Source organism: Hippoglossus stenolepis, chromosome 1 (genome assembly GCF_022539355.2).
Source record: "Hippoglossus stenolepis isolate QCI-W04-F060 chromosome 1, HSTE1.2, whole genome shotgun sequence".
In the NCBI taxonomy this organism is placed as follows: Eukaryota; Metazoa; Chordata; class Actinopteri; order Pleuronectiformes; family Pleuronectidae; genus Hippoglossus; species Hippoglossus stenolepis.
In genome coordinates, this window is record NC_061483.1 from 18,333,660 (window position 1) to 18,347,855 (window position 14,196).

The window sequence follows — 14,196 nt, forward strand, 5'->3', positions numbered from 1 at the left end:
TGTATATATTGTTTATATCCGATTTGTTGTTCCGAAAGCTCAACACACAAAACAATTTCTGTATATGTAAATATACTTGGCAATAAAAGAATTCTGATTCTGATTCTGATACATGACATATATTGGTGATAGCAACAGCATTATCATATTGGTTTATTATTACTATTATAATGATGTTGATATTGCATCATATATTTATAGTATAGTATAGTATTACCACCCCAGCTTTTCCTCTCTCTCTGCTCCACACTCCCCAACTCAGACAATAACTTGTCCAAGACCACTAAAGAAGGACTCATGCAGACATCGCACTTACACACACACGCACCTACTTCTGGGTAATCTATAGAAATAAAGCAATAGTCTATTTGCAATCATCCATATGACTTTGCATTATTTTGCATCATGTCCTAGCTTGATCCAATCCAGTGCTTTTACCAGTTAAAGTATCAAGGCGGCAATACAACTAATAAAAGTCAGTTTTCCACTGAGCAGCCCCATATATATATATATATACATATACATATACATAGACGAGCAGCACTGTCTGGCGGACGATCACATTCTGGCACGCCTGCCTTACCTGCTGTACATAAAAACAGCCTATGGGGGCGCTCTGGCACAGAGTCTGGCTGAATAGTCGGGTTAGCGGACAGTAAAAGAAGAGAGTGCCATATTGCAGTGATACAGCGACTTTAGCAGAAAGAAGCGTGAGAGCGGATTGTGTTCCTGAAACAAAGATGATTTCATCGCAGTCGTTTGGAGAATCGGGCAAAATGAAGGAGTATCATTACAGTGGTCCCGTAGAGCAGCGCTTCTCACCGTACTCTTTCAACGGAGGGTGAGTCTAATCTTCCAACTGCTAGCTGTCTGCTAGCTAACATGTACTGCACTGGGCTAACGAGCTAGCCGCTTAGCAAACGGAAACAAACAAAGCTGAACTAAATGAATACTTTGTGAACAGAGCTGCATTTATCTGCGCACGGTGTTCGGTGTCTATTTATCTTTATGTATAACTTTATATTACAGATTACATGTTCGCATTATTAAATATTATTTGACTAGTACCGCAGTTTCAGTTTCGAATCAGTAGCTTTAGCTTTCGCTGGAAAGTGCCATAGACAGCAGTGGATTTTCGTGTGTTGTGAGGTGTTTTATAAACTAATCCGTGTCGTGTTTTCTTTTTCATTGTCAGAACTGTACTGGCTGTTGCCGGGGAGGACTTCGCCATCGTAGCCTCAGACACTCGGCTGAGTGAAGGCTACTCAATCCACAGTCGGGACTCACCAAAATGCTACAAGCTGTAAGTGTCAGTGAAGGGAATCAACAATAATAAAACACCTTGTCATCTCTATTTTATCTGTAATGGCTCCTCCTCCTCCTCTAGTTGTTAAAGTCACTGCAGCTCCAGTACTTCTGTTCGATGGGAAGTGTAGTTTTTCCTGTGACCGGAGATGCTTCTCTGATGATGAACCCACTCAACTGTCACTATGAGTAACTGATGCTGCTCTGACTTTGTTTGACTGTGGGTTTCTCACCTTACAGGACAGACACAACTGTCATCGGCTGCAGCGGTTTCCATGGAGACTGCCTGACTCTGACCAAAATCATTGATGCCAGACTAAAGGTGAGCTGATGCAGGAAGGATTTTTTTGGTTTCACTCTCTTTATTATCATTCTTAAAGATGTCTACCTCTATTGTCTCTGCTAACTGTCCTGCCCCAGCTTTTACACCAGCACTGATGATCAAAATGCTGTTTAAGACAGAGTTTACACCAGGTTCCAATTTGTCCTGTTGTCTCTTAAATGATGAACATCGGTACTTTTTCAGTTTGAATTCCTCTAGAATTTTCTCACAAGAAACATTTGGAAAGACTGTGGTCATTTTGGATATTTGTTCTGCAGGGTGGTTCTTCATTGCACATGCACCTCCCACTAGTCCCCAACAATTACAATTATTCAATAGGGACTTCATCTTGGTTCTTTACTTATCCTGAAGTGTTGCTGAATTACTTTCTGCACTCCTACAAGGAGACTGAGAGCTGGTGTCAGAGTTTGCTTAATTGTGACTTACATCTGAACCAATGTTTTCTCTCCTCTCAGACGTACAAACATTCAAACAACAAGATAATGACATCCGGAGCCATCGCAGCCATGTTGTCTACCATCCTGTATGGCAGGAGGTTCTTCCCCTACTACGTATACAACATCATTGGAGGACTGGATGAGCATGGTAGGTATTTAAATACAGCCAGTAAGATGCAAAACGTTCTGATCAATTGATTATTTTTACATTCGTGGAGGACGTGGGCACATAATGTCATTCTAATGTGCTGTGATTGCAGGGGACAAGAAATGTCAAGTTTGTTGTTTGCTAATATTTGTTCTCATTGTATTACACATTGAGGTTGAAGTAAATCTGTCTGTAAATTGGACACTGCAAAGCTTTCACTGTGTTCTTGTAACAACTGTTTTTATTTGTAACATTTAATATCTGTAACGTAGGTAAGGGAGCAGTGTACAGTTTTGACCCAGTGGGCTCTTATCAGAGAGACACCTACAAGGCTGGAGGATCTGCAAGTGCCATGCTACAGCCGCTGCTTGACAACCAGGTAGATCAAACACACATATTTCTCCTAATCTCAAGCTTTCTGCCATTTTATATATACAGACAATCAAATGTGCAGTGCTCTGAAGTTCCCTTATAGTGGACAAAGTACATTCATGTCTCATTCTCTCTAACACAATCTTCCCCCAGATTGGTTTTAAGAACATGGACGGTGTGGAGCATGTCCCTCTGACTCAGGACAAGGCAGTGCAGCTGGTCAAAGATGTCTTCATCTCGGCTGCGGAGAGGGATGTCTACACCGGAGATGCCCTTCGGATCTGCATCATCACTAAGGAGGGCATTAAGGAGCAGACAATACCTCTGAGGAAAGATTGAGGAGTAAAAATGATTTTTCCATCTGCCTCTGCTTTCTTCTTTAGTCTGTTCTTTCCACCATCACCCTGTTGGTTTGGCCTCTTTTAGATCATGTTTCTTTGAACATGAGTTCTGATTCAGAAGTTGGTTTGGCCCCTCATGTGAGGCTTTATAACATCCTTGCTTTTATTGGCTTGGCAACCTGATTTTTAGATCAGCACTCCTGTTCTGAGAAGCGAGTTCTTCACCCACCGTTCCCTTGACTCTGCCTCTGTCTGGATTTTTCATTAGGGTTTTGGAAAGACACATACTCTGCTATTATTTTTACATTCTTAATAAATGTAAAGAACTGAAAAGTCTGCTTCTGTTTTTACTGCCATTGTTCACACCTGTATAAGCCAAAAGATCATAGGAAATGAAAATCACTCCCAACAGCGGAAAAGGCACATAAGTGTGTTTTTAAATTTAGGACAAGGTGGTAGCCACCAGTACTAACAATGTAAATAAAAAGCAGAAGATAAGAAGTACTTTTTGTGATCGGTAGCATTTCTGCTTTCATTTGCAGTACGCTTCTTTTCATGGTCTTAACCTATGAAGTATAGATTGACATTTGATACATAGTTTTTAAAGCAGAATAAACTTCTTGATCAACAGATCTGATAAGTCCTACACAAATTTAACTTTAACTTGTTTATCACATGTTTGTTTTTCCTAAATTGACCCTGAGGGTTCAGACAAACACTTCCGATCACAGAAAAGGTTTGACAAGACTTCTTCATTTGTGTGGTTTTAGAAACAACCAAGTCGTGGTAACAGTTAAATGTTATTCCTATTCCTACTGAAGACAACTATCAGTTAGGTCCTTTAACAAATATTAAACAATTTTAAAAAATGGAAAAGCAAAGAACGTTCAAATGATGTAATAAACTTAATATAAATTCAACATCATTAGAGCTGAGTGGACCCGCTGGATGTTTGGATACAGAACTATGACATCTGTTGAAAAGAAGGTGGTATGAGAGGGTTTTGTGAAATGATTATGTGCACTGATTGTGTAACACAGAATGTGACATTAGACACCATCCAGTGCAGTCGTCGCCTTCCCCTCATACTCTGCCTTGACTATGCCAAAAATACAGAAGTATAGCAGAGAAGAAGCAGGAAATTGACTTGTCAATGTGAAAAGGAAATTTCTGTCTCAAATTGACATTACATTGCAATAAATGTCTGAACACATTTGACTGTGCAGACACTTGGTGTGATATAACCAGAAAACATCTCTGTATGTAAAGTGAACATATGAAGAATGAGTAGCAGACGTGATAACAGATGTTGAGCAGCACAGTTTAATGTGTTCCAATTAAATCCCATCAAATAAAGTGATATGATCAAATATTATCTAATTAAATGTAATAAATTCTTAGTTTGTGATCAGCCAGTGGCACAATGGGCACTGTTGTTTTTATCACTTCAGATTGACTTAATATTTGAGGGTAGATTTAACTTTACTTTATAATCTAAACAAATTCTTATCACTCTCAGGTTGAACTAACTCATCAATTGTTTCAAAGTAGGATTAAAATAGTCTGAGGAGGGAAATATAATATAACAAACAAATGTAATAAGCCACAGGTAGAGAACATCATGGTGTTTTTCCCACACTGAGACAGGGCAGATTGTGTTCCAGGGCAAATCTGTGCTTCTCTGTGTGAAACTGCTGATCAAATTTACAACAAAGAGAAACACAAAAGGGCCAGTGCCTCTGGGGTTGTGTCTTCTTTTGGGTTGACTCCATTGCAGAGTGTCTATGATCAAGACTGTCTTGTTAGGAGATATTTAGACAAACAGGATGAAAAAGAATGTTGTTTACATGACACTGGTTAAGAATTGAGTTGACAGATAAGTAATAAGGCCAATACTTTCTCACAAATGATTCCAGAGATAGAAATACAATTAACTAGGTCGCACTGAGGAAATTTCACTAAAAATAAGAGCTGAGGGATTTATTTCATTAATGACTTGACTAATGATATATTGAGAAATAAAATCCACAGCAGCTGTGAGATTTTTCTGCTCCTCCTGAAACTAGGACTCAACCCTCCTCGTTTAGCTAAAAGAAACACAACAACTCTTCAGACATTTTACTTCTTTTTATTAACTCAAGGTAATCTGCACTTTTAAGTGCTTACTCTGCAAATAATTGACAATCAACACTCTCTCTCTCTCACACACATAAAATGACAAGAGCAGTGGCCTCAGGCATAGTACTGGAGATTGGCCTTCTTCTTGGCCTGGACCTCCAGAATTCCCTCCATGTAATCCTCGTGGTTCAGCTCTGTGGCTCCACGACGCAGCGCGATCATACCAGCCTCCACACACACCGCTTTGCACTGGGCTCCGTTGAAGTCGTCGGTGCAGCGAGCCAGCTCCTCGTAGTTGACGTCCGGACTGACGTTCATCTTGCGGGAGTGAATCTGCATGATGCGAGCTCTGGCCTCTTCGTTGGGCATGGGGAACTCAATCTTCCTGTCGAGACGACCTGAACGGAGCAGAGCAGGGTCCAAGATGTCCACTCTGTTGGTGGCCGCAATCACCTGAAAAATATGCACAATATTACTGTAGTAATCATACTGTGTAAATAGATTCATTTGAGGAAATTCTGGATTTAGTCTTAGTATATTTACTCATAATAGTTTGACAATTTTGATGTGTAGCTTGATAAAACATGCAAATCTTTGTACTATATTATTTTGTACTTTCCTCTACCCCTATTTAATGGTTGAATAATTGATTTCATATTTACTTAGTGTCCAATTAGAATGAGACAAATTAAATTAAAAAATAAATTATTGTGAAAACGAATACAATATGAGTCAGATTTCTGAGTGATCAGGGAAGTTTGATGAGAGAATTGTGAGAGAGAATTCCATCTGATCATACAGAACCAGTTTGACTTCCCTGGAGTTCAGTGTGATCAACAGTCGTATACAGACTGTGTATCATAATAAAAACATGTGCATCTCTGAGGTTTTTATGGCAGAATCCTCACCTTGACCTGCATGTTGGGCTGAAATCCATCCAGCTGGTTGAGCAGCTCCAGCATGGTCCTCTGCACCTCTCTGTCTCCCGCCTTCTCACTGTCAAACCTCTTGGTTCCGATGGCGTCCAGCTCGTCGATGAAGATGATGGATGGAGCCTTCTCTTTGGCCAGGGCGAAGGCGTCTCTCACCAGCTTGGCTCCATCTCCGATGAACATCTGGACCAGCTGTGGACCGGCCAGCTTCAGGAAGGTGGCCTTGGTCTGAGCGGCGCAGGCCCTGGCCAGGAGGGTCTTCCCTGTGCCAGGTGGCCCATACATCAGGACCCCCTTGGGTGGCTGGATGCCCAGGTTTTCAAACTTCTCCTTGTGGTTCATGGGCAAGACTATGGCCTCCACCAGCTCCTGGATCTGCTTGTCCAGCCCTCCGATGTCGCTGTACTGCTCTGTGGGGCGCTCGTCCACCTCCATGGCCTTCACCCTGGAGTCGTACTCGGTGGGTAGGGTCTCCAGGATCAGGTAGGAGTCTTTGTTGACACCCACCAGGTCCCCGGGCTTCAGCTTCTCGGCGTCCACCAGCCCGATCACCGGCAGGAAGTAGGTCTGCCGTGTCGAAGTCTTTATGACGGCGCACTTTCCTTTCCTCTGGGAGTCCAGGTCCACGTTGGCCCCGTCCTCCTCCTGGTCGTTGGGGTCCACATCCAGCAGCTCGATGACATTCGACACCAGGTACGGCAGCGTTTTGTTCACCTTTATCTTCTCCGTGTTTTCCTTGATCTTGTCCTTCATGGCCTGCAGCTCGTGGGTCACCCTCAGCACCTCGCTCTTCATGATCTTTATCTCGCTGTCGAGGAGCCGAGTTCGCTGGACGATCTCCTCCGTGGACATTTTAAGAACTTCTTCCCCGATGCCATCCTCCACCTCGTCCCAAACCGACTTGTCACTCAGCGACGCCATCTTTGCTCTGACTGCGCTGCGTGAACTGTGACACAGCGGAAAAAATAAAGCTTCCGCTTCCGGGAGCAGCGGCAGCCAACGAAGAAGAAGAAGAAGAGGAGTAGCGCTTTTCTTGAGCGCCGAAGAAGAAGTCAACTGAAGATGACACGAGCCCGGAGCTGAATTAAAACAGTTTCTCTGCTGGTTCCAATTGCGAGAGGGCGACTGGAAGTTTCCTCTCCACGCACTGTGAGTTCTTGCAATCTGGCGTCATCTCACAACGCCGCTGCTTCCGTTGAGGCCGCAGCGCGTTGGACTTACGTCTTCCATGTTAGCCGGTGCAGCTAACATTAGCAGTGCGGCTAACCCCAGCTAGCCACTGTGTTGATGTGGTGCAGTTTGGAGGCGTCCAGACATCCTGCCGGGACACTGCTCTGGTTTTAGGTGCAGACGAAATCATCATCCGTGTTTGTCACTCTAATCTCCTGCACGAGACATCATGCAGAGGGGGTCGGAACTAACATGCTAAAGCAACGCGAACAGACAGTTAGAGCTAAATGTGTGTTGGCGCCACAGCGGCTTCGTGTCATTTGTCACTCACTCACTCAGCTTTGATGCTGCACGGTGATAAATCAGTGTTTGTCTTTAAACGTGTTCTTACCGGTTTGACTCCAGGCGCGTCATCGCTGTCAGAGGACATACAGCACGAGGGTGTTACAGTGGAGCCCCCCCCCCCGGTTGTTTGTGTTTACTACGGAGCTCTGAGGCCACTGCTGTGAAGAGGAGTCCCTGCCTGCTCCTGGTGGCGGTGTCCGACGTGAGGAGCCGACAAGATGGACCAGAACAACAGTGTACCAGCCTTCCCGGGTCTGGCCTCCCCTCAGGTAGGAACACTCGGCCATTCAGCAACAGGTGCTTGTCCTCAGCGCGGGGTCAGGCTGGCTACCTCAGTTGACTAGAAGATGACCAGCACATGTCACGTTTATTTATATAGCACATTTAAAACAACTTGGTAGACCAAAGTGCTTCCCAAAGTAAAAGTTACAACAAGAAAACAGCAACTCGCAATACATCAAATAACAGTAAAATTAACTAAGATAAAACAAAATAGACTAAAATATAATCTGCTGGGATAAAAACGTTCACAACTCGAAAATAAGGCCACGGAGAAGAGATGTGTTTTTACTAATGATTTGTAGTGTGCTAGTGAGGGGGCAGATCTAATATTGGGTGGTAAGCTGTTTCATAAGACACTACTGCAAAGGCTCGATCACCTCTGGTTATGAGCCTCGTTTTAGGCAAGTCCAGGAGCAGCTGAGTGGCTGACCTCAGCTCTCTAACTGGAGGCTGAACATGAAGGAGTTCGTCCAGTCCATTAAGAGATTTAAATGTTAACAAAAAATAAAATAAAATCGACCCTGTGACAAACAGGAAGCTCCACTGGCTTCCTGTTTGTCACAGGGTCGATTTTAGAGCGCGATGTCAGGAGGCGATCCATATCATAGACCCCACACAGACCTGGCATCAACATCCCTCCTGAGTGATATGATCACAGGTGGTCAACGTGAAGTACAAGTCTGAATTCACCCAGATGTGTCCTGAGATCTGATCACCTACACCACATTCGGAGGTGGTCTGGAATGCATGTGACCTCATTGTTTAGCTGTGTGAACCTAAATGTGTTCTGGGCCACGTATGACGGACGCCTACTCCGTCCTGTGACCTGCTGTAGTACTTATTTAATCTCACCCCTTCTCCATAAGTCATTAATTTATAATAATATTTTTTTTATTTGTATAGCGCTTTTAAAATTGACTCAAAGGCACTTAACATGGTAAAAACAGTGACAGTAAAAACAATAACAAGGTAACATTATAGCAGTTAAAAGACAGTTATTTTACATTAATGATCTTATACTTAACCAGCTTCCTATATATCTATAAATATGTTGTTTACCTGTGCTCTATATTGAATAGAATAGATATATATATATATGTGTATATATGTGTGTGTGTGTGTGTGTGTATATGTGTGTATATGTGATATTGTCATACTGACAATATCATATTGTCAGTATTGATCATACTGAGACTTCAAGGTACCAGCTTGGTCCTGATTCTTCTGAGCTCGCATCCTACAGCTTCTGAATTGTGGCTTATTTTTGTAACCACGTCTCCTACAAACTGTGTTAACATGCTGAAGGTAAATTTACTGCCTTGGCCTTTGTCACAGAAGCTATTTTGATATGTCAAAGCCATTGGTAATGTTCTCAAGGACACCTTGGCCTTTCCTACTGCGGTAAGTGAAAATGTTGGCTTTGAAAAGGGCCTATACTGGGAGAAGTATGATGCTCATGTAGCCCAGTGAAATAGTCTTAGTGGGGTGACTATGTGGCTGTACTGTAGATGAGGCAGTTATGTCGTATATTGTTGCATACAAGATTTATTCTTCGTGTCAGGCCACATTCTGGAGCCGCAAACATTACTGATGGATAGCTGAAGGAAGTTGATCTGAACTCACAGCTTGCAACAGATGATTTCGCACTGCCAAACCATTTCTGCAATTAATAGTATGAAATAATAGAAAATAACAAACATATGCCTACAATGATGACGATAAAAGTTTTAGTATCCCCTCAGGGCCCAAATATTTTACTGCCATTATTTTCACTATGAAAATTAGTTGTACAGTCATTGTCTTCTCATATCAATGCCATTTTGATATTCATGTGATAAATGTAAGATAATAATGTATTACTGTAAGAAGAGTAAAAAACAATTGCAATATTTTTCCAGTGTCATTTGTTAATAATGTGGTTCTTCTGCTAAATCTCAACTTTATGTTGTTTCGATGTTTGTTTTGTGCAGGGTGCCATGACCCCGAGCATGCCAATCTTCAGTCCCATGATGCCATATGGCTCAGGCCTGACGCCCCAGCCAGTCACGAACACCAACAGTCTGTCTATACTCGAGGAACAGCAGAGGCAACAACAACAGGCGCAACAACAACAGGCACAGCAGGCCAACACAGGTACAACACACCACTGTCAAATCCCTGTCCGTCTTCTGCCATGCTTATGATGTTAGATCATAACCTCATATCCCTGGAACTGCTGTCTTTCACATTTATTCTTAGAAATTAATCTTAACATTTATCATTTCAGTTTTCGACAGAGTGAAACTTTATCACCACTTCATATTACAAGTAAAAACTTAATTTGCTCTCTAGGCCTTCCGGGTACGTCAGGGCAGACGCCTCAGCTTTTCCATTCCCAGACAGTAGCTGGTACAACCACCACAGCGCTACCAGGGAACACCCCGCTCTACAACACCCCGCTGACTCCCATGACCCCCATCACACCGGCCACACCTGCCTCAGAGAGCTCTGGAATCGTACCACAGCTACAGTACGTTTTAATAACCAACGAAATTGTCATGATTGCCATTTTATTTTACATTTACACTTTCTGTGGGTGCCCCAAGTTTATATACAAATGTTTTTTTATTTCCAAAATTAATGACACTGCCACACACCTGAAAACTTCTGACATAGTGACTTAACTGTTCTCTGTACTTTTCTCCCTCTGTCTACTATCAGAAACATCGTATCCACTGTAAATCTGGGCTGTAAACTCGACTTGAAGACCATCGCCCTGAGAGCCAGGAACGCAGAGTACAACCCAAAGGTGAGACTGAAACACATTCATATTTTACTCAACAGTTCCAAACTGTCATGTATTTGTTCTAGCTTCCATCTATGGGGCTTAAAGTTGGTTAGATGATTCCCCGATCTGTCCTTTAGTCATGTCATCTTTCACATATTTCTTCCTACACACAGAAATGACCAATCGGAGAGGACATTTCTTCCATTATGTATATACTGGACATATTTATACTAAACATCCCACACAACTACAATGGGAAGAACTCTTTCAGTAATAGTAATATGTTACTGATATGTCTTTTGCTTTCTTTTAGCGTTTTGCTGCCGTCATCATGAGAATACGAGAACCCAGAACCACTGCCCTCATCTTCAGCTCTGGGAAGATGGTTTGCACTGGAGCCAAGAGGTCAGAATGTAGCTTGTTCCACATTTCATGTGCATGTTCTTGATGAAAAGCCAGATGTTCACAGTAGTGTTGTAGGCACAATAAAGATTTTCACTAACACTGAGATAAAAGACATGCAAGCCTTGCCTTTCTTCACCTCACTACTAAACTATATAATCAAGGTTTCTCCTTCATTTTTCTCTCTAATCTGCTTCTCATCAACTCACCTTCACTCCAGTGAGGAGCAGTCGAGATTAGCAGCCAGAAAGTATGCTCGTGTGGTGCAGAAGCTCGGTTTTCCTGCCAAGTTCCTGGACTTCAAAATTCAGAACATGGTGGGCAGCTGCGATGTGAAGTTCCCCATCCGACTGGAGGGATTGGTCCTCACACATCAACAGTTCAGCAGGTAACTTCTAGACATTTAGTATAACGTCTACAGTCTGTATACAGATACACATGATGCCGACTTCCTGTGTTTCTTTTCCATGTTACGACTAAACAAAGTGACTTGTCTGTTGCAGTTACGAGCCGGAGCTCTTTCCGGGGCTGATTTACAGGATGATCAAACCCAGAATTGTCCTGCTCATCTTTGTTTCTGGGAAAGTTGTACTCACAGGTAAAACCCGCTCCACTTCACTCACTATAGAGACTACTATGTAGATCAGAACTAGATCTCGTCATATTAGATCATTGCAGATATATTGGCATCAATGTATATGTCAGATAATGAATAATAATTGACAGTACACTAATGTCAAACTAGGATTAAAGGGATAGTTGACAGAAAAATAAAAATTCACTCATCTACTCACCACTATGCTGATGGAGGGTGGGTGAAGTGTTTAAGTCCACAAAACACTTTTGGAGTTAAGGGGTAAACAGCGTTGCGGTCAAATCCAATACAATCAAAGTAACTGGTGACTCCTTCGTCAAACATAAAAAAATAACAAAAAACGTAAAATGCCTCCATTCTGCTCCTGTGGTGTCATCCAATTTTCCGGAAGCCCCAACATTCAAATTTGACTCGAAGAGACGTCATTTACACCAAGTTTTTAGCCTTCACCCACACCTCCATCGGCATAGTTGTGAGTAGATTATGACTGCATTCTCATTTTTCGGTGAACTATCCCTTTAAGGTACAAACAATTTCTCCACCAGAGGGCGCTAAAAATTTAAGGGAGAAATGTCCAAATTGTTGCTCGAGCATTTCAACAATAGAACTTAAAACATAAAATGAGAAGATGCATGTAACTGGGTATAGTAACTTATTGCAGTTATCATATGTGTTTTTTTTTTTGTTTGTTAAGGTGCCAAGGTGAGAGGAGAGATCTACGAAGCGTTTGAAAGCATCTACCCCATCCTCAAAGGTTTCCGCAAGACGACGTAGGACCTGTCGTTTTCTTCTTTTAACATCTCCCCAACCCAGTCTCTTTTACATGGATTTTTTAAAGATACGTAGAAGTGTCATCTACATGTTGACCTCTACAAGTGGACTGCTCTAAGGGCTGTTGTGCAGGGATGTGAACTAGTCACCTTTTACTTTTTGTCCTTCCTCTTTCCTTTTATTTTTTTAAGAAAAAGGACTTTTGGACCTTTTTTGAAAGGTTCTGTGTTTTGACCCCGTTCCATTTATTTCCAGCTGTTTTCAGATTGTTTGATCACATCCCTCATTGTACATAAGACTGTAAAGAAAATGTAAAAATCGCTAAGTGGAAGAGAGGCGGTCTGACCGGGAGTATTGCTGTTCTTATTTTATGCATTTTTAAATAGTTTTCTACATTGCATTTTTAGTACTTGTCTGCTCTATCTCCCAGTTACATAAAGTTGTGTTCAGGTCTGTCAGCCCCACATTCCTATCACAGTATTTACTGAGATTTAAGTTCCTCAACACTGTTGATATCAAATCAGTCTGGTATTTGAGTTTGATCCATAAACTAAAAATGTACATTTAAATCAATCTGATCTGGCTCCAGCGTAGTCCTACATTCATAAATATTGTTAAGTGATTTTTAATCTGGTTTTAACATGAGACATAATAATCTATTGTTAGTCAGCTGTCACAATTTGGCTGCTCTTAAATTTAGAATCTGTCCAAGTCCCGCTGCTGTGTAGTCCTGTTTCACAGTTTTAGAAAAAGGCCAAACCTAAAGGGAATGATGCTCCTCGACTGTTTGAGCAAACAGGACACCTTGTCCTGTTAGACAGAATTTTTGTTTTCTTTCTAGAAATTCAGACGAATACGACCGAAATTGGAAGAAAAGTGTCGGGTGGAACAATAGGCTGACTATTTCTTAAATTCATTAGCACTAAAAGACAGTGTGACAGCAGATAAACTACAAATTGCTTTGCCATTTTAATTTATTTTAAAGTTAAATTTTTTGGGCTATTCAAATCTATATTTAAACATTTTCCTTTTTGAAATTATTATTTTTGAGCATTTGCAAATGTTAATTTGTGTTGGTTGTTCACGTTCTTTGTTCAATCAAAAATCTACATTTAAGAGTTTAAGTTTTGGGCACTGGTCTGTTTTGTGTGTCACACAGAGTTTCAACTGGACACATCCTTGATAACAATGTAAAAGTTAAGCAATTAAATATAAAATTTGGATTCACAATATATTTGGTTTCACCACGTGTTTTCGTCTCCTAATATTTGTACGGACAACTCTGACGAAGACATGGGGTTGAATATTTCTCTTCTGCACGAGTATGAGCCCCGTCACATTTAAATGCAATTCTGCTTCTTCTGAAACTGTTGATGCTCTGCACTGTGCATTAATAAATGTGTAAATACTGACTGCTGTTAAAGCTGCTTCTTTCATTACAATAACATTTGGACACACTCGTACTCAACAGGCCTTGTGGGCAGAGGGGTGGGGGGGTTTCTCTGGGAATAATTCATGGATCTTGATGACAAAAATCAAGGATATTTAAGGGATTGATATCTGAGTGTGAAATTTAGCGCAGCTTGATCGAACTGAAGGTATGAGCTCTACTCGGTGCTGTTCTAGTTGAAAACCGCATCTTTATTGACTTAAGAGTTTCTTTCCTAAACAATGTGTGCTCAGTATTTGTCACTGCTGTGTAAACTGGACCACATACTGCACAGCAACACTAGTTTACTAACATGTCTATACTTATGCTCCTTTTAAATTGCATTCAAATATTTATCATTGTCAGTTGTTTTGTCATTGATAAGTTCAATAATCCCTTTTAAAATTTAGTTTTGCTAAATGAGTTACAAACTAAGATT

General features: G+C 41.5%; 3 protein-coding genes across 3 annotated transcripts; 2 read left to right on the top strand and 1 right to left on the bottom strand.

Annotated features, from left to right (window-relative positions):
- The first annotated feature begins 629 nt into the window (after positions 1-629).
- Positions 630-3,279, top strand: psmb1 (proteasome 20S subunit beta 1). The gene is made up of 6 exons (XM_035150952.2): positions 630-841; positions 1,196-1,303; positions 1,546-1,627; positions 2,104-2,233; positions 2,506-2,612; positions 2,759-3,279. Exons 1-6 carry the CDS (start codon positions 741-743, stop codon positions 2,942-2,944), a joined length of 714 nt encoding a protein of 237 aa, XP_035006843.1. The 5' UTR covers positions 630-740; the 3' UTR covers positions 2,945-3,279.
- A 1,779-nt stretch (positions 3,280-5,058) lies between these two features.
- psmc3 (proteasome 26S subunit, ATPase 3) lies at positions 5,059-6,963 on the bottom strand. The gene is made up of 2 exons (XM_035150813.1): positions 5,973-6,963; positions 5,059-5,517 (listed from the first exon to the last, which is right to left on the bottom strand). Exons 1-2 carry the CDS (start codon positions 6,915-6,917, stop codon positions 5,179-5,181), a joined length of 1,284 nt encoding a protein of 427 aa, XP_035006704.1. The 5' UTR covers positions 6,918-6,963; the 3' UTR covers positions 5,059-5,178.
- A 32-nt stretch (positions 6,964-6,995) lies between these two features.
- On the top strand, positions 6,996-13,740 carry LOC118103739 (TATA box binding protein). The gene is made up of 9 exons (XM_035150875.2): positions 6,996-7,145; positions 7,572-7,780; positions 9,764-9,926; positions 10,125-10,302; positions 10,494-10,581; positions 10,874-10,965; positions 11,183-11,350; positions 11,466-11,560; positions 12,252-13,740. The coding sequence occupies exons 2-9, from the start codon at positions 7,730-7,732 to the stop codon at positions 12,329-12,331; spliced, it is 915 nt and encodes a 304-aa protein (XP_035006766.1). The 5' UTR covers positions 6,996-7,145; positions 7,572-7,729; the 3' UTR covers positions 12,332-13,740.
- Positions 13,741-14,196: the final 456 nt, after the last annotated feature.

Excerpts from the sequence above, each read along its gene's own strand:
- psmc3 (XM_035150813.1), bottom strand. The coding sequence starts at position 6,917 with ATGGCGTCGCTGAGTGACAAGTCGGTTTGGGACGAGGTGGAGGATGGC. Across the intron at positions 5,518-5,972 it reads AGCCCAACATGCAGGTCAAG|GTGATTGCGGCCACCAACAG; the intron begins GTGAGGATTCTG and ends CATATTTTTCAG.
- LOC118103739 (XM_035150875.2), top strand. The coding sequence starts at position 7,730 with ATGGACCAGAACAACAGTGTACCAGCCTTCCCGGGTCTGGCCTCCCCT. Across the intron at positions 7,781-9,763 it reads CGGGTCTGGCCTCCCCTCAG|GGTGCCATGACCCCGAGCAT; the intron begins GTAGGAACACTC and ends TGTTTTGTGCAG. Across the intron at positions 11,351-11,465 it reads ACACATCAACAGTTCAGCAG|TTACGAGCCGGAGCTCTTTC; the intron begins GTAACTTCTAGA and ends TGTCTGTTGCAG.
- psmb1 (XM_035150952.2), top strand. The coding sequence starts at position 741 with ATGATTTCATCGCAGTCGTTTGGAGAATCGGGCAAAATGAAGGAGTAT. Across the intron at positions 1,304-1,545 it reads TCACCAAAATGCTACAAGCT|GACAGACACAACTGTCATCG; the intron begins GTAAGTGTCAGT and ends CTCACCTTACAG. Across the intron at positions 1,628-2,103 it reads TCATTGATGCCAGACTAAAG|ACGTACAAACATTCAAACAA; the intron begins GTGAGCTGATGC and ends CTCTCCTCTCAG.